The sequence below is a fragment of the Dermacentor albipictus genome, chromosome 1 (genome assembly GCF_038994185.2).
Source record: "Dermacentor albipictus isolate Rhodes 1998 colony chromosome 1, USDA_Dalb.pri_finalv2, whole genome shotgun sequence".
NCBI lineage: Eukaryota > Metazoa > Arthropoda > Arachnida > Ixodida > Ixodidae > Dermacentor > Dermacentor albipictus.
Genome location: NC_091821.1, coordinates 372220143 through 372239106, shown reverse-complemented (window position 1 = coordinate 372239106; position 18964 = coordinate 372220143). Strand labels below are relative to the sequence as shown.

Here is an 18964-nt window from a genome sequence, read left to right as displayed (position 1 = left end):
CAAAAATTAATATGATGGTGGGAAAACCTCCATATGGGACAACAATTTGTGCCTTTACTAGGGGGTCGAGAGCATGCAATGGAAGTGAAACACACCGCAATTCATGCACAGCGGAATTTGAAAAGAGCGCTTTCAGGCTAGTTGTGTAGATTATTTTTCCCGAAACGTTATCCGAATTTATTGAACGGGAAAAACGGCTTATTACTATCGAAAAACAACAGGCGGTATTTTCCTGATCCTATTTCCCGCAAAGACGGCCTATCCGGTGACGTCAGTGTGTCGCCACCTATTTGGCGTTTGAATGCACCCATGCGTAAAGGTAACCAGAGTCGTCAGGCTTAGTCTTTTGTGCTTTGCTTTTTTCTAATCCACTGAAATTATGATTATAATGTATATGGACAGTTACTAGCCTTGACCGTCGCCGTATACTATGTCATAATCTGAAGCTGTTGCAGGAGTCCAGTGGTTGTACCTGTCACCGTGGCATGTGCTTACTTTTGCACGGCTTCTTCTTATTTTTTTTTTTGCTTGCAAGTTTCTGTGAGTGGTAAAACGTACACACTATTTAGCATGATTCTTGCGAAATATGCTCGATACACCTGAATAAGGTGCACTGATCGATACCGACCTGTTGTAGCACGATGCCTCAAGCTACCCAGATGGCAGGCATGCCGGCCTACAGTATAGGGCCTCGCATGGACGGGCTCATACCAAGTGTATGTGCGTGTTGGCCAGTGCGCGTTTTACCCACGATTATCTTTTGTGTCTCTGCGGTGAATAAACTTGAAGTATTCAGATTATTATCACAAGGTATCATTTATGAACCCTACAATTAACGCGCTACATCTTTCGGTAGCCATGCACGCATGTATCAATATGTAGCCTGATCTACAACGAACACTACGCGAAAGCCAAGATGACTTCTTCTTGGGCAAGTTGGTGCTTAGACTTACTTGATTGTGGCCCGAAATGCATTTCTTGAAAAGGGGACAGGAAAAGAAGGCATCGAAGCGCCAAAAAGTGCCAGCGAAGCGCCAGTTGGCGCTTCACTGTCTTCTTTTTTTTTTGTCCCCTTTTCACGAAATGTATTTCGCGCTACAATTAAGACCTAGGAAATCACGCGAAAACCCTGGATCCCCTTTCGACTCTGGTGTAGTGCAGTGAACTTCCCAGTGGTCAGATGAGCGGACGGAAACCAGTGGCAAAATTACGAAATAGCCGAGGAGCAGCGCTCCGTGCTGTTTCGAAAAAGACAAGATCGACAGAACAGACGCTTACGTGTCAGCGATTGTGAACGTCAAAGGTGGGCCGTGTAAAGCCTGTTTCACATGATGCGATTTTCGTCGCACCGGAAGTGCGATTTCCGTCGTTTGCGATGAAAATCGCAGTCGCAGTGCCGACCCCCCGATTTTCGGCTGCGACCAACCGGTTGGTCGCACAGTCGCACCGTCGCACCGATCGCTGCGATTTTCCGTCGAAATTGCGCGGAGAGCTGTCAACGGAGCTATTTCGCCGGTTTGTTTTGATGGCGTCTCGCACGAGCAGTGCAATCGCGGAGACGTGGATCGTCGAATTAGGTACGTGCGCGAATTAAGGGAGAATAAAAAACTTGTACAGATTGCATTCTCCTATTGCTATGCGTTTGTTGACACGCTACACAGCAAATGAAGTGCATTTTCACCTTTGCTTCGTGCGCCTTTGCGAGTTGTCAGTCCTAGGAGGTGTTCGATCCCCAGCAGACGACGAGGTCGTCACAATTTTCTTTTGTTGAGTAGCATGCAAAAATCGCGCTTACGGAGCAGCTTGAATTATTTCAACCTCGGCAAGGGCAAATGACAAGACAGCAAAGTACCCGAAGTTTCTACGTTGCGCTGAACGCGGTACCGTTCAGTTGCATTTTCTTGTCGGTTTTCAAGCATGAATTTCCCGATTCATCTTGAAAGCTTATCTTGCCTCTTATTAAATTTGACAGAGCAAAAGTGTAGGCTATCGTAATGAATTTGCTACGGTAGTATTAAATCCGTGGCTTGAATAAAATATTACATGCACGCTAAGTTGCACCTCTTCTCTGGAGATTTTTTTTTTCTTGCACAGAAACCAATAAACATAGGCTATGTTGCGGACTTTGTATCCTTACTGCATCTGTATGAACACTTGCTCTGCAAGGTAATCAACTGTACAGCTAGCAGATTAATTAAATTGCTTGCTATAGAGGCAAAGTGACAACGTACCCTCCAGCACAATTATGTAGAACTCGTGCAACAATGCGAAAAGCAGGCAAACGGCCTGTTCTTGTGGGGATAAAACAGTATAAAACGACACGCTGAAGAAAAGTAAATCAAAACTGTGCAGTGAAGTCAGCCAGTACAAGCAGTTCTTGCACATTCACAGCGGATCAAGTGTGCAGAAACATGCCTTCCATGTTTCTAGTAAGTTTCTAATAAGTTTGTGATCACATATATTAGTGTGTAAATCCATATAACGATATCCGCTGCGATTATTATTTTTATAAGTAATGAAATACCATGCTACTTGCAAGAACATATATCACCCAAGGATTTCAGAACAAATTTCTGCATTTCAACTATACACAATATGTGGCTTATTCAATAAAAGACCATAAACTGGGCTTTTTTGCCATGACAAATTTATTCCAAACTTTACTTACATACAGGCAAGAAAAAAAATTATAGACAGAAATATTGTTCTTCAATTTGTTCACCTGCCACTGTGGCTATAGCATTCTGCTGCCAACACAAGGCGAGGGGTTGATTTGCCAGCCATGGAAGTCGCATTTCGATGGGAGTTGTAGGTGAGAAAAAAAGCTCTTGCACTTAGATTTAGTTCATCACCTTTTATTGAACCCTTACACTTCAAAATACTATTACATAGGGGGGCATGCTTATGCAAAATCTAACACCAATAGAAAGCAAAGGGCACAAATGTTGCAAGAGTGGATAGCATGAAGCAGTATCAACAGGATGACACTAGATATGGATGAGGACGAACTTTCAACTGAGGTTCATTTGTAAAAATGTGGCGAGTTATATAATTTAGCACAAAAAAAAAGGACGATGAGCAAAACGAGAACAAGGTGAAAGCAGGAGCCAACGTTTCGACAAGTGGACTTGTCTTCTTCAAGGTCCACGTGTGAAAACGTTGGCTCCTACTTTCACCTTGTTCTCATGTTGCTCATCGTCTTGAATTTCCATCTCCTGCCTTCCCCGAGTTTTCCCCAGAAAAAGAAAGACATCTTTGAAGGATAGATAAAAATTGGTGCTTGATACAGGCAAACATAAATAAAGATGCTACAGAAAGAAAATATAGAAAAATTCCAAGTGCAAGAAAAAAAAATCATTACAATTGCCAATCCTGCATGCCAGCACCTTTCAAGAAACTTTGTTGTTATTCCAATAGACGGACTGACAGCTTGTTTATGCAAGCACATACTTCCAGTTCCATGCCACTGGGAAAAAAATGAGTTTCCTGGAAGGTAGCCACATGCACACTTGATGATCACAATGTTTTTTTTTTCCCTGGACTTGTATATCTATATGTATTATCTCCCTTTCCTGCTTTTATGTTTGGTTTCATCAAGCACTAGTCTTTATCAGGTTTTATTGCTGTACTACTTTGTGGTAACCTTTATAGATCACTGCATTTTCACAATAAACCTTTTAATCAGAAGTTAGCATACCCTGTTCTTACTGCTTCACACTGTACATTCTTGCTACATTGGCCAAATAAAAGATTTTATAAGGTATCATGAGGGCCATTAAAGTGACTTGTTGCAGTCTAAAAAAAAAAAAACGAATAGCCTGGCTGCAGATGGCACCAGAGAACACATAGGACAAACAAGAAAACCGAGATGATCTAACAACCAAAAGTTTAATGTACACACCGAGTAAATGCTCGCTGACAAGCAATAGACTGAACATGCACAAAAAGGAGAATCAAAAATTCATGTGTGTTTCCCGAGAGGAAATGCATCCATTTCTAACGGAGGCCGTGCTGACAGGATTAACCCAGCATTTTTAGATCTACAGCTTGCGTAATTTCTCTAGGCAGCTGATCTGCACAGAATGCTAGCTTCTTCCTCTACAATGCACGCTCAGATGTGGAGAGTGCATTGTAGAGGAAGAAGCTAGCATTCTGTGGAGATCGGCTGCCTAGAGAAATTATGGATGTTGTAGATGCAAACACACTGGGAGAATCTTGTGTCAGCATGGCCACTGTTACACTTTCAGAGATGGATGCGTTTCCTGTTGGAATCTGTATGGACACACATCAGATCTTGCTTCTGCTTTTTGTGTAAATTCGGTTTATTGCTTGTCGAACAGCATTTACTCGGCATGTTCAATAAACTTTCATATATTAATACACCTCATGATTGCCTTGGTTTCTAGCAGAAAGGTGTTCATTCTTTTTACAGTGAAGCTGTATATGCCTAGGCGAAACACTCATGGTCCGATCCCAAAAACCCTAGTGTAGGGGTATGAGCCATTGTTTAAGGGGGTGTGAGCCATTGCATTCGTCTTGCATGATGGACGGCGACATTTCTTTTTGGGTAGACAGAAATGCTTATGCATTTCAAACATACATTTATCTGCGTATTATTGCAGGGAAGGGACACAGAGGGGGACGGGGTTAAGACAAGATCATGATGTCATTATTATCTCACAGCAAAGGTGTGGTGGGCCATTGGCTAGACCGATAGTGACGTCGTTTCTCTCTAGCAGCAGAGCACGCGTGCAGCAGTCTCTCTCCGACTTCCCAATAGGTTCGAAAATGTGTCCCTGTATTTAATTAAATGAAATGTGCAGCCCCGGTGTGTCACTTCGTAACTGCAGTGCATAACTGAGTCATAAACATTATGATTAATGCATTAAAAAACACAAGTGTGTAACATAATTCAGAAAGACTTTGATGGACCCGCTGGAATACCACAATGAACCACTCATTGCACTTTCCATGATAGTGATCTTGCAAAGTGCAATGTGTGGCATTCCAAATAAACAATGTGATAAACCCAAGCCAAACATGTGCATAACCTCATTAAGAAACACAGACATAACCAATAATATAGAAAGACTTGAATAAACCATTGAAATTAACCCAGTGATAAACACCGGGGCTGCACATTTCAGCTTTGCTGGTTTACTGTCTGTACAGGGTGCACGGGCAGTAACTTTTTCTGTTATTGTTTGTTAAGTATTGTATAATGTTGTGCCAGTAAAACACGGACTAGTTGGTGCAATGTATTGGCACTGCTTTTTTTGATGTTTTTTTTTATGTTGTGCCCTTCTTCCTTCTGTAGCTACTTTTCTATTCCCCCTCGCATAATACTCCAACCTTGCAGCCTGCGAGGTATATAAATAAATATGTATATAAGCACATGTCATTCATTTATCTGCATATACCTCGCATCATTTCTTGCTCAACAAACGTCACTGCATTGATGTCTCGCAGCGTGCATCTACATTAACTGCCATTTGCGTTTCGGTATGGTTTGTGAACAGTGTAATGCATAAAAATTACATTACATTAAGGTTGTGACCTATGCGGTGCATAAGCAAACCTTGCAAAAGATGACATGTTGGATTGTTGAAAATAAGACAAATTGTATATATCGCAGTTACTTTAACAGTATTTAATTGACCACTTGACAAAAACTTCACTTCGCATAGATTCCAACACGTACACTGAATCTGCAGTTTTCTTCTTTGCTTATTAATGCAGTCGTTACTGCATGGCCACATTGTAGATTTGAAAACAAAGTGAAATAAATTTGTTTGTTGCAATATAACAATATGTGTAGATCACTGCGATTGTAACACAAAAACTTGATACATACATGCACACTATAGGATGCAGATAAATACTCAGGACAAACTCCAGAATGTTTGCATCCGGATACTTATGAAAGTGAACAGTTTCACTCCATGGCTGTCAATGAGAGGGAGAGAGAAAACTTAATTGTGTTCGTAGAACAAAAATGCATTGATAAGCTTAGACATATAGTCATTGCTTAACACTTTCGAAATGAATAATTATAGCTTGCTATCGACATTGAAGCAGCCTTTCGACAGCAAGAAAAGGAATAAGTTTCTCCAGCTCTGAACATTGAATTGCAGGAAATGCAAGCAGGCATAAAATTCTGCCAATACAATCTGTTTAGGAATACCAAATTGGAATAAACACTGAGGCTTGCATTTGTTCTTTCTCTGGCTGAGCAATCTAGTTTTAAATGACTCCCGTAAACACGTCGTAACAATGTTGATCTAATACAGGTTAAATGCATGACTAGCTTAAGAAATCCGGATGATTGCTATAAATTACAGTGAAGAAGCTATAATATCTAATAACATTAATAATATAATAATAATATTTATTTCCACAAAACAGGCTAACCTTGAGAGGCGTGCGAGGCTGAGCAGAAAGCTGAAAAATTCTACGGCAAGTCCGCCTGCCGTGGGCCTACGATCCTGCGTTATGAATAGCGCGTATTGATATGGTCTTCTTGTTAGAAGTTCCTAGTATACTACCAGCGCGAGACACGGGACAACAAAGTGGACGAGAAGCGTGTCTTTTAGAATGCTATGTTACAACGTACAGGTTTTTACAAAAGTGACGGTAACTGCTCGAAACATTTGATGCGTCGGCTTTTGCGCCTTTAGAAATATTTAGAGAGGGCTCCCATATATACATTCGCAGCGCGAGCGCGGCGATGGACGAACCAGGCTAGCGCTAAGGTTGAATTTCACAACACAATTTTCATTCCACGTCGTAATCACACAGATCGTTTGAGGCTTCGTTCAGGGGCACACGCGGGCGTTCGGGTTGGTGCTTCTTGTTGCGTTTGGCGTAAGAATATGGCTAGGAGCAGGCACCACATATGCGCAATGACGGGCAATATACACGCATCATTTCTCCAGAAGCTGACGCCGAGCACGGGTAGCGCGAGGATCTTGTTGGGCTGACACGACAACTTCGTGGCAGCCGAATTCCGAATACTGCATATACGGTGAGGGTAGCTATATGAACTTGTCGATAGGTCATCTTGTATATTGTTGTAGCGCAGGCAGAACGAAACGGTCATAGAAGGTAGATAAAATAACACACAGCGCTGAACCATAGAATAAAGAATCGCTGAACCACCTGCGAACAGCTGTTTACCATTGTTTACGTGCGCGATGTCGCACTGAACTACAGAAACCGCCGTCGCGCACTCCGAAACAAATGTTAACTTCAACACGTTTTTAAATTACAAAACAAGCATATTATTTGCTCCTAATAAAGAAAAGTCAACAATATTATAAGTTAAACGTTTTATTCATTACAATAAAATAATTGTGCAACGTGTGCCATGAAACCTGGCAGTAAGCAACCCTGGGAATCGCACCAGTCGCATTGTTAAAATCGCAATCATGTGAAATGGGCCCTCTAAAAATCGCTCTGCGACGCGTGCGACAGCACCGATTTTCGTCGTTCCAGTCGCAGCATGTGAAACAGGCATAAGGCCTGCATGCGCTATGTAAGCCGGGCCCCAACGCAAAATTAGTCGAGGACTTTCGCCACTTCTTTACAGAAATCGCTGTGCAGTTTCCGTTCATAGATCTCGGTAAAACACGCGGAAAGAAGACCTATATAGCTAAAGCGCTGTTGAGTGCACACCGTGTGACTCGGGCCGAAGACTGGGACGCGGAAATGCGGTGGGGGGAAGCACAAGGATGCGCGACACAAACTCCCTCTCTCTCTCTCTCTCTCTCTCTCTGCCTCTTCGTAGGGACTCTGAAACCGATCTGGTGGGTGCGGTGCTGGGCACACTGATAAGACGAAGGAGACAGATGCGTCGCGACTGCAAGGCGTCGCCGCTTCGTTCGGTCGGTATCAGGTTGCGTGGCAGCGTTAGACCCTTGCCTCGGGAAAGCAACAGGCCCCTGTACGCCGCCGCAACTCCCGCTGCCTCTCTGCCGCGCCTTTGATTCCTGACGTTTGCTTTGAGAGGATAAGGAGGCTAACGGTGGCTTCGTGTGCATGAACACCGCTCGGAGGGCCTTCGTAATTTTCGCACTTGGCCTGACCTTGAGTTGATAAGCGATGTTTTGACGAAGGCGCCGTGTGTTCGCGGTCGTATACATTACAACATATATATATATATATATATATAAAGAGAGAGAGAGAGAGATTGAGAGAAAAACTTTAATTGACAGGAAAATATTTTAAGGAGGGGTGGTCGGAGCCCCTCAGTCTGCAGGGCGCCACTGCCCTCTGCCGCTTGCCTGACCTTCGTCCTGCCCAGTGCTTGCCTGACCTGACTTTTGTCCTGCGAAGTCGGAATGGGCGCGCTGTGTTTTCCACTGCTCCATTGTGTTATTGCCATTTGGCCTATGAGGACGCGTAGTGCACTCCCAGATTACATGTATTAGGGTGGGTATGCCACTGCACCAAGAGAATTTGGCCCTATAGCGAGTGGGGTACACGGGGCTTAGCAATTTTAGATGGGGGATACCACAGTCTATTTTGTGCCACTCGATGGCCTCTTCCCCGCTATGTTGTGGGTGAAGCGCTGGGTATTTTCCGCGGGCTCCGCGCTGACGAGCAAGGAAATCTTTGGCCCTTGAAGTGATGGGATTTTGTGAGGGATAGTGCGAGTGGTTGGGGTTAGAAGAGGACGCCGTCGCTCGGTTGGTAGATCTTCGAGCTAACGCGTCAGCCTGTTCGTTCCCCTGTACCCTCGCGTGTCCCGGACACCAGAGTAGGCGACAACGGTGGCTGAAGGATTTAGGGATTACCGCGAGGCTAGCCGGTTATTTGCTGCGGTCAGGTCGTGTTCACGACTTCCAGGGTGTAACTCCTTTGGTAGCGCTGCCCGGTCGCCTCTGCATACGCAGCTGGGTCGGTGTAGCTGCGTCGGTGTCGTTAGAGGTTCGAGTATATGGTTAGAGTATATCAATTGAATATGTTGTGCGCGTACGTGCTTTGCGCCTTTCCTTGTTGCACTCGGGATGGATGCAGGTTCTCGGGAGTTGGAGGTATACTGTAATTTTGGATGTCGCCGAAAGAAGGAGAGGTATACTGTCTGTTCGGTGAAATAAATGGGGTATGCTGGGATGTTGAGTCGAACCGATATTGCCCTACCAGTTTTTGTGAAGCTGATGCGTTCCATCTGTCGCATCAGAGTGGCCTGCCTGAGTTCGTCGAAAGTATTATGTATTCCCAAAGTTAACATGCACTCCGTGGAGGTACATTTAGCCAGGCCCAGAGCCGCCTTGAAAGCGGTTCGAATTATCGTGTTGGCCTGCCTTTCCTCTTCCATGTTCAGGATTTGGTAAAGTAAGCAATACGTGATTCGACGACGAATTACTAAGACGCGTACAAACCTTAGGCTTTTGTCTTCTCGCATACCCACCTTTCGGTGCGTCACCCGACGTATCATCTTGGGCTATGTTGAGGGTTGTTGGATTTGAGGGTTTTGGGCGTCTGTGCTGCTCTCCCGTCGGTCTGAAGACACAAACCCAGGACTCGCATCGTGGGTATCTGGGACCGTTTGGCACTCAACCACGATGTGAATAGACCCTCTGGATTTGTAGCCTTTCGCGTGTATCCGGGTGACATCGGATTTTTCGGGCGCACACTTCAGCCCGCTTCCTCTGGAAATTTTCTCCGCCGCTAATGCTGCGCTTTGGAGCGCATATTCTCTATTCCCCAGGGAACCTCTGCTCGCCCACAGCGTGATGTCGTCCGCGTAGAGCGTGCAAGGCAGACCGGGTATCCGATCCAGATAGCGCGCGAGGCGGCACATCGCCGTGTTGAAGAGCAGTGGAGATATTATCGCTCCTTGAGGTGTTACTTTGCTAGGCATTTTAAATGTCTCCGATGTGATTTCGCCAATACTGATGCGTGCCTCACGGTTGGAAAGAAACGCCCTTATGCAGTTGTTGGTGCGCTCGCCACAAAATAAATAAGTAGATAAGTTGACCCAACGCCGTCTGGCTCTTCACGAGAGAGGCAAACATCTTTACCTATCTTATTCCCCTTCCTTTTCTAATGAGCCATGCTCCTTCTTTCGTAAAGTCTTGTTCAGTCATTTCCACCCGTGTAGACCGCGACGGTGCCACCGCATTTCATCAGAGCCTCCAGCATACGGAGTTTGGTTTGAAGAGCCCACTCTCCTGACCGTATGTTGCTGAAGCTAATGGCCTTCTTGACCTGTTGCAATCTCTATTGCAGTTGTGCTTCTATCACAGACAGGAATGTTTGATTTCCCTTTAGGTTTTCTTTTTTTTTCTTTCTCTCTGTGTACGCGGTTGACAAAAGTACAGCTCTGTTAACGTGCCGCTATAAAGCCGCCTGTGTTCGCATCGACGCTAGCACACTCACCTAAATAAGTAAGTGGTGCAAAGTAATAACCGCGACAAAAATTAAAGCGCTGTACTTCATTACGCATACGCGGTCATATTCGCGGCGAAACTCCACGTGTCGGCTGGAATATTTATACCTCGCATCGGTGTTACGTGGTGCGGGCGGGAAAAAACATTAATAAAGCGGGGCGGAAGGAACTGCTGCTTATTCCCAGCTGCATAAACAATCTCTTGTTTGCTACTTTTGTTTTTGTTCGTGTATTTCGGACTCTCTCGTTAAATCCGTCCGTATCGCTCCGCTCCGCAGTAGCTATAGTGTACGCAAGGCCGATCAGCGAAGGCGCCCGTTCTGCTGCAGATACCCTCTTCTATATCAGTGCGCGCGGTCGCCCAACCTTTCCATGTGCCTATCCGTTCGCCGTCGTTGCCTCGGGTCTAACGGACGAAAATAACCGGGGCAGCTCAGCGACCCACTTGGCTGAATTGCGCGCTTGGGCTTCGGGAGCGCGCGCGCGCACCTATTATGCTATATAGAGGCCGACAAATGGGCGTGTGCCGAAAACTCAGGCAGCAGCGTAACAACAGCGTTCGGGGCGGCCATCGATGGCACACAGATACGCGCCGGCAATCACTGCGCCTCTTGTGGGAACGTATATATATCGTGGCTGCAGTTTGTCTACCTGTGTGCTTCAAGAGGCCACCCCCCCCCTCTCCCTCCCCGAAGGATGTCTCCTTCTATACGAGACGTCATTCATGCCATCGCTGAATGAGCGTGGGACTTTCGTCGTCGAAGCACTTCCTGTTATATAGCGCATACGTCATTGGCCAGCCGGTCGATGTCCCCCTTACCATAGTGCATGCTCGGTGAGCATTAGCATAATTTCCTGCTCCTTTATCGCACGCACGCACTCAGAAACAAGCAAACAAACAGCGCGCGCTCAAGAAAACACGTGATCGCACCTATATTCCCGCGGTGGCTCGACTGGCTGTCACGTCCTGCTACCAAGTACGAGATCGCGGGTTCAATTCCTGGCGGCGGCCGCATTCCCATAGGGCGGCAGGCGAAAGCGCTCGGTTGTGTAGGGCGCTTAGGATCTAAACAGCCTCAGGTGGTCAGAATTATATTCCGGTCTCACCTCAACTACGGCGTCTGTCATATAGCATGTGCGTTGCTTTGAGAGTACCTTGAAGCACATCAATGAATCAAATCGTCGATGAAAGTTTATGTGCGGGCGCTCTCATATTCTCATATACTTTATGGTCGTCTCGCGCGCACTGTAAGTCAGAGATACAAGTCGCCGCAAAAAAAAAAAGTAAGATTTTGCACACTCTATACGGTGTTCTGGCATAAGCGTATGTGCCACAAACGCTGATTTAGTGCGGATTGCTCCATGAAAGTATTTGATCAAGGTGGTGTTTCGAATAAAGTGATTTTGTTCTTACCGCGGAGCCCGATACGCTTATGCATGCATACTATAGGTATGTTGGTGCTCTTTATGATCTGCTTGCTTTAAGCTTGGTCTCGATGTCATTGCTTCTGAGCATAAAAACCACCGGAAACTTCATTTCAGCTCGTGTTGCTAACTGCTAACCGCAGTATAGGTAAATAGACCACCAGCCTGTTCAGTGTGCAGTGCCATTTTTAGCAGTTTTTTTTCCATGCATGCCTCTTTACTGATCATTCATTAGTATGTGCTCATCAGTCTTTTCTTTTCTTTTTTTTCATTTGAAGCTCCGTTAATGCAATGTCAATCCATCTCAATAGTGCATGGGCTACCTTGCCAGCGACCGCTAGGTTGACTACAGACTGTTTAAGGCAGTTCTTGTGGCATGCCATAATTTCCAACACACTGAAGAATGAAAAGGGCTTTTGTAATTACCATCCAGAGGCCTTGATTGTCAGGAGCACCCCGGAAATCGCACCACATAGTCGAACGACATATACAGTCGACTCCAGTTAAATCAACCTCGGGTAATTCGACTTCTTGCTTAATTAGAATGCACTGGAAAGTTCAGGTTAAAAGCCATACCTTTCTACACGGAAGAAAATCTTTAGTTTTAACTCGAAAGCATGTAGCTTCGGTTAATTCGACCTCAACCAATGGGCCCTGATGCGCGCAGCTACTGCTGATAGTTTTGCACACAACAGACTCAGCAGATGGTGCTGCAGCTTCCCTAGTCGTGGAGCTGTTTTATTTAAACTTATTTTTATCGATTAAGCACCGAGGCTCCTTCCACCCATGAAGCACCTATTCCCACTTGTTTCGTGTTGCGTCACGCTGAGGTAGCGTTGAACACGTCGGCGCTCTTGGCCTCGTACTGGTAGAGTCTCGCTTCAAGTGCTAGAAACAGAAGAAAAATACAGATTATTTCAAGCGATAAAAAATATTTGAATTCGTTAACTTTCGTGCCGTTTGTTAATTCGATCTTCCGCATAATTCGAGCAAATCTCGCTGTCCCCCAAGGGTCGAATTAACGATAGTCGACTCTATAACGAAGACACGGGTTAGCGCGTACACTTTTGACAAAGGCTGTACGTATAGGTGTTGCTACGGACTGCAAATCTATGAATGCGCCGACAGTTTCTACCTGATTAATTCCGCACCGAAGAGGCGGGCCCTTGGGAACGGCATGCGTAAGCATGCACTAAATCGTGTCGCGCTGCCGCCGGTACCCTCTGTTGACGGAGGTCATTTGTTTCCTGTCGCTCGCCTTTGGTGACCTGCAGGGCGCCTCTGGCCGCCAAAGGTAGCGTTGTCACCATTTAGTTAATGGAACCCGCTGCCAACACGGGCCGAGTAAAAGACCGTGCGACGTCGTTAACGATGCCCTCCTACTTCCTGTTGCGCTCCGTGCAGGTATGCCCATCCGTTGCAACAGCGAAAGCAACTTGCTGGAAGCTGTGGCCGAAGAGCGTGCCATCAACAAGATGACTCACCGTTCCCAGGACGACACTCAGGTCAGTGGCCCAGAGAAGACGGCGTCGACTTGGCGACACCACCCCTTTCCCGTACACTTCCTTCACTTTGTTTAGCGCCCTCCTATAGACTGTGGCGTCGTGTGCCGGCAAACGGCCACATTGTGTGTGCTATGTCATCTCGATAAATCCGTGCAGTGTCGTGAATTCATAATTGCGCGAAGGGAAAGGAATGAATGCACGCGCGCATAGAACTAGCGGAAGAGAACCAAGGGCGACGCTATAGGTCGATCTCCTAGTGAGTTTGAATAGATAAAGTGCGTAGATGGGAAGGGGCTGTTATCACTTTAGAACACGATGGACAAGTGCGATGATAACATCTTTGTTAAACGTACGTCATATAGTCCAAACTGTTATCTGTTTAACGCGCCGACGGGGTGAGTGTATGGATAACCACTTGGGAAATTGCAGGAAGTGACGTGCAACACGCGGGATCAGGGAGTGGGGGAATACGACGCTGGATTCCGCAGTCTTATATATGTTGAAGTGCGTCTGTATTTTTCTTTTTTAAATTGTGGCTTTAACTGAAAGTACAGCTCCAGTGTGCATTCTTATGACATGGTGTCCGTGCAAGTTAGCCGATTTGTTTCTTGCAGTAATGCACCTACTCTCTTAACTTTAGGTCTTGGTGGAGTTATATAACTAGCATATATCCACATGAAAACAGCGGAAACAATGATGCGGAGAAATAAGCTCTTTACTTTTAGCTGAATTCCTTGCAGCTTTGATCTTTCTTTTTTGGCATTCAAACGATAGTTTATTATTCCCACGGAAATTTTCATCAAAGTAAACTATACGGTGCCTTTATGATGGTGCCGTCAGTTAATGCGATTGGACAGCACTCACATGCTGGCCGGCCAGTCGCGCGCACTGTTTCCGAACGTGAACTTTCGGAGCTCGGGTGCTGGTTGGACAGGCACCTCTACAGCTCTCGCGATGGTGCACGGTTTTTAGCAGCGCGCTCCCAGGGCGAGGCGGCATGGCGCATGTTATACGACCACGAGGCCGCACCCCTCCCGGCCATTGCTATCTCCTGCGCTCCGTGCCTTCCTGGTGATGTGGCCTCTGCACTACCCGAGCGGGCGCCCCTTTTATCTCGCCGACGTGACAGGCATGTGGCCACATACAGAGCGCCGCGTTCGCTTCTTGGCGCGTGCCTTACATCTCAGCATCGCGGAACTGAGCTTCCCGGTTGCACTTTGGTACGCACGCCATGTTGGCATGTGTTATTCCTCGTGTGGTCGCTCTGCCTCGCTGCACCCCTGCGCATATGTATACATCCCGCCTACCAAAGCGGGGGCGGGGGGGGGGGAGGGGGGGGGTCGCTATGCTTGCCGGTAGATGAGCGCCGTGTTATGCGGTAACTTAATTGCTTTGCCAGTGGCCATGCGGACTGTCTCGCATATTAATCCTGACACTTCTCCCGCAGCCGAGTGACTTGCGCTTACTCCTTGGAAAGAGACGAGCGTTTCGGACAACTGTCGAGATCATGCGACTGGAATCAAAACCCATGCCGTTATTTTTTCAGAGGCGTTACCTAATGTGATCGAGAGTGTTACCCGAGTCTTGCAGGTCTTGTACATTTAATTTTTGCCTTACTTGCAATCAAGGCGTCATTGACACGCGAATTATTCAGTAACCTTATCGCAGTCCCGTCTTTATAGATATTTCTGTACCTTACTCAAATTTGTAGCCCTTCTGTTTTTCTCCGTTTTATCGCCCTCTACTTTCTTTCTGTTTGTTAATTTTTTCCTTCCATAGCCCTCTCGATCCTCACTGCTGGCCGCTCTTGACGGGTTAATCTAAAGGTTAGACATTTGCGATGCGGTCAGCAGCTCTTTCCTCGTTTCCCTGTAGATTTCAAGCCGTCGCTGTGCGTTTCAAACGGTAAAGAAAAGACGTGTTCTCTGTTGCAAACTCTGGGTATTTTAACAAGTTACATTTTACATCACCACGGGGGCGATGTAAGGGACGCATACGCTTGGTGACGCAGCGCAAGTATATTTTTTTAATATCAAATATTGCCAGCTGCCCATTAGTGACCACGGCAGGAGTGGATACAAGTGGAAAGCAGAGCAAAACCAAACATACACTACTGGCGATAGCATAAAGTTACAAAATGAATACTGTCCATGTCAGAGAGTTGACAGGAGTTAAACAACACTTGAGAATTCACCAATGAGGACAGCAATTATAATTTACAAAAAGTAAGCAAAAGCACTCATGCACGAACAAACATAAAAAAAAGGCAAAATAATTACTCACCATTACTGAGCACAACTGTGAACAGATTTTGAAGTTTAGTCTTATTGTCGACTATATTGTAGAGCAGCCGGTGAATTTTTCGTCGCTTTTCGAGTGTTGGAACGCCGTTTCTTTTCATGAGATTGCTAACCGATATGTGCCTGCCTTACGCGTTGAAGATGAATGTTATCGCTCTTCTCTGAGCACTTTCGAGCGCGTTAATGTCTCATTCGGTATGCGGGTCCCAAACGACGTCAGCATATAACTAATCCTCCTTCCTCTCGTATCGTACTACAAACAAACAAACAAACAAACAAACAAACAAACAAACAAACAAACAAAGAATTGTGCATGGTTGTATACTTTATCTTGCAACCAGACGGATGAATGACGACGAAAACGTGCACTATGAAAACGTCAGACTTCTTTTTCAGATATCACGCGTGACATGCGATATGCCTTCGCCGTTGAGTTGTACTGTGCTACAGACGCCTGAAGTTAGTACGCGACGACTTCAGCCTGTAGAAAAATAACGAATAGGTCTTGCTATAGATAATTCGCACGAACCAGCCTGCGTTCGTAGTGCAGGGTTACTGGGCGAGTATGCATACTCACAAAAGGATAAAAACCGAGAAAAAAGAAAGAGAGAAACGCCACCCTAGTGGGAACGTTAAGAGATGGCACCTACGTTTACTGAGGCTAGATCAAATACACCGAGGCCTCGCCGACTCGCTAGCACGAAAAGGCCATTATCGCGCTCGTCACGACTGGCAGCGAGAGCAAGCATTTCTTCATTATCCGGACACGACGCTGCGGGAATGCACGCAGTGGTGCGAAATACGCGAATGACTTTGGGCATTCTTCCAGGCAAGCATCACGCGTTTACGAGAAAATTCCTTTCGACATCAATGGACGGACTCAGCCACCATTGTGCGAGGAAGAGAAGATCTTTTTTTTTTCCTTTTCTTTGAACAACGTAAACGCGTAACGCGGAAAATATATTTCTCAATGGGAATGCAATGAACGGGAGCTACACACGGAGTTTTCATGTGCTTGACCTCAATGCTCGAGGGAGACCCGCTTTGTTCGAGCAATGCGCAATTGAGGTCAGACCTCGCAATCGCTTGTGGCATCAGCGGGTCAGGAAGCACGAGATGCGGCTGATGAATTTTCACGCGCAAGTGAAGGACGTGAAGTCTCCTTGAGTGAATGTGCAAATATCAAAGCGTTTAAAACTTGCCTATAGTTTAAATCCTTGCTAATTGCGCGTGTTTTCTATCTGCTAATGACCATGGTTGGCTCGCGTTACTATTCTTAAAATATCATATGCGCCAGTGAGTGGCACGATTTCTTTATCACTCTCTGGCAGGTCTCTCGAAACGACAAGTTAACGTTCTTCGCACATTTTTTTTTTCCTTTCATTGAGCTGTCTCGTACGTAGGCGTCGAAATTCACTGCCGTAGCTGTTTAAAAAATGTGACTGTTTCTGTTCGCTCCGGGGAATCACGATGAGTCGACCTGACCAAACTAAAGGTGCAGTACTGTGTGCACCCGAGAAGAAACAAAACGGGAAATTACACAGAAGCAGAAGCAATATTCTCAGTTGCAGCTCCGCATTTCTGGAAACGCACAATCTCGCGGCGCCGTCTCCCGCGTGGCTCGCATTCTGAACGCCTGCGATGGCAGGTGTGTTTCGGTCGCCCGGCGATTTTAATCTTCGCTACACCGTCGCAGCTGCGGCCAGTAGCAGATGGAGCGTTAGTTCAGCGAGCTCCCGTCCCTTGTAACGTTGCCAGGAAAGGCAAGGCCCAAAAACAGGGTGAAGGGGGTGCCTCCGTGGATGCGCGGCTCATTCGCAGCTGTATCTACTGTCGCCTACCGAGGAGCATCATCGCAGAGATGTTCTTTCTTTCTTTCTTTCTTTCTTTTCCTCGTGGTGTCGGAACACGCTGTCGAGTGCTCAGGCATTCGGCCAGCAGAGACACGGCACTGCTTGCGCACTGCGGGTGGCTTCCTTCTTTGGTGTGGCGAGCAGACCACGTATGCCCGTATTCCTCGAAGTCGTTAATGATTTGCAGCTGTCGCCACGACGGGGCCAGGCGGTCGCAGACTAGAGGGGAAAGGCGAGAGGCAACGGGAAATCCACGGCTGCAAAAGAAAGAAAGAAAGAACAAGCAAGACGCGCTAGCAAAGCCACAGAGGGAGGATGCGGAGAGGGCTGCGTAGAAAAGAAACTTGTGCAGAAAATAGCAAGCTGTCGCACCACAGCAGCAGATGGGAGTCGGGAAGCAAGCAGCGGCTCGATGACACTAGCGCTGTCGGCGAAGCTTCGTGACGTTGAAAACTTGGCCCGGAACGGAGCGCCCGTGCAGGAGTTTGTGTGTGTGTGGGTTGCGCACGCGCTTATTCATGTTGTTGCTTTATAATATAGTACGTACCCTCGAGAGGTGTTGGCGCTTCCCGCTCGGTTTCTTGGTTCTTCATCTTTGCCCTTCTCTCTCTCTCTCTTGCATTTGCGTGATTAAGACCGTTTCAAGCCGGCTCCTGTCTCGGTGTTCCACACTCGGGCGAGGGAAAGACAGACCGGATTCCCTCTTTTTTCTGTCGTTTCTTGCCATCGTGCCCCCGGTCTGCGAAGAGCAGCGTAGGCGAGCTGTAAGGTGCCTTCAGGCGAGCCCCCTTTGCACAGACGGCACGGACGACCCCCTTTCCCCCCTCTGCTCTGTGTACACCCGGCTATTCGCTGGTCGCGTGGACCGCCTCAGCTAGTTTCTCATCTGGGGGACCGGATTTCTTGTTCTAGCTTCTCTCGGACAGGGTCATGAGTCAGGCGTCGTCGGCCGCCACGCCTGTGACCTTCGCAAGGTCGCTGTCGCTCGCGCTGTTGCCGGTTCTCGCTTTGCGAGCTCCTTTTGAAACTGCTGCAGCAGCGCTTATTTCGTGTCTGTCCTCTCCCGGATCTGCATAAAATTTCGGTCCGAGCGTACTGCGCGGTCGCTAGCTGAGCATGACGTCCTTGGGATACGTTCGCTTATCGCCGGCAGCTGCTGTTCAGACGTAATTGCAGCAGCGTTGCAGCGCTCCTGCGTAACAACTAGCTTTGGGCGCGCTCTGACCACAGGTAATCGGTTGCGAGTTTCTGAAGACGTAAGAAAAAATAAAAAAAAACGAGTAGCCGGCAGGGTGCCCTCTGCTTCTTGCTGATACGAAACGGTCGTAGTTGAAGACTGTAACAGTTTTTCTGACGTTGCGCATGTGCAGCTACAGTTCTGCCCTGTGGGTGCGTGAGGAAGGACAGCTGAGGAGTGTAGCATTGCCACTGAAAGATTATATATACAGCCGCCGGTTTTTCGAAGGAACTGACTTTTCGCGCGGTTTG

The 18964-nt window shown here is 46.8% G+C and overlaps 1 protein-coding gene across 3 annotated transcripts in view; it reads left to right on the top strand.

Annotated features, from left to right (window-relative positions):
• LOC135904071 (uncharacterized) overlaps positions 1-18964 on the top strand; it is a 592735-nt gene that overhangs the window by 373297 nt on the left and 200474 nt on the right. For all 3 annotated transcript variants that reach the window (XM_070531888.1, XM_065434658.1, XM_065434656.1), the window contains one exon: positions 13223-13323. In XM_070531888.1, the coding sequence (XP_070387989.1) occupies positions 13225-13323 (99 nt within the window). In that variant the 5' untranslated portion in view covers positions 13223-13224. The remainder of the gene's footprint in view (positions 1-13222; positions 13324-18964) is intronic.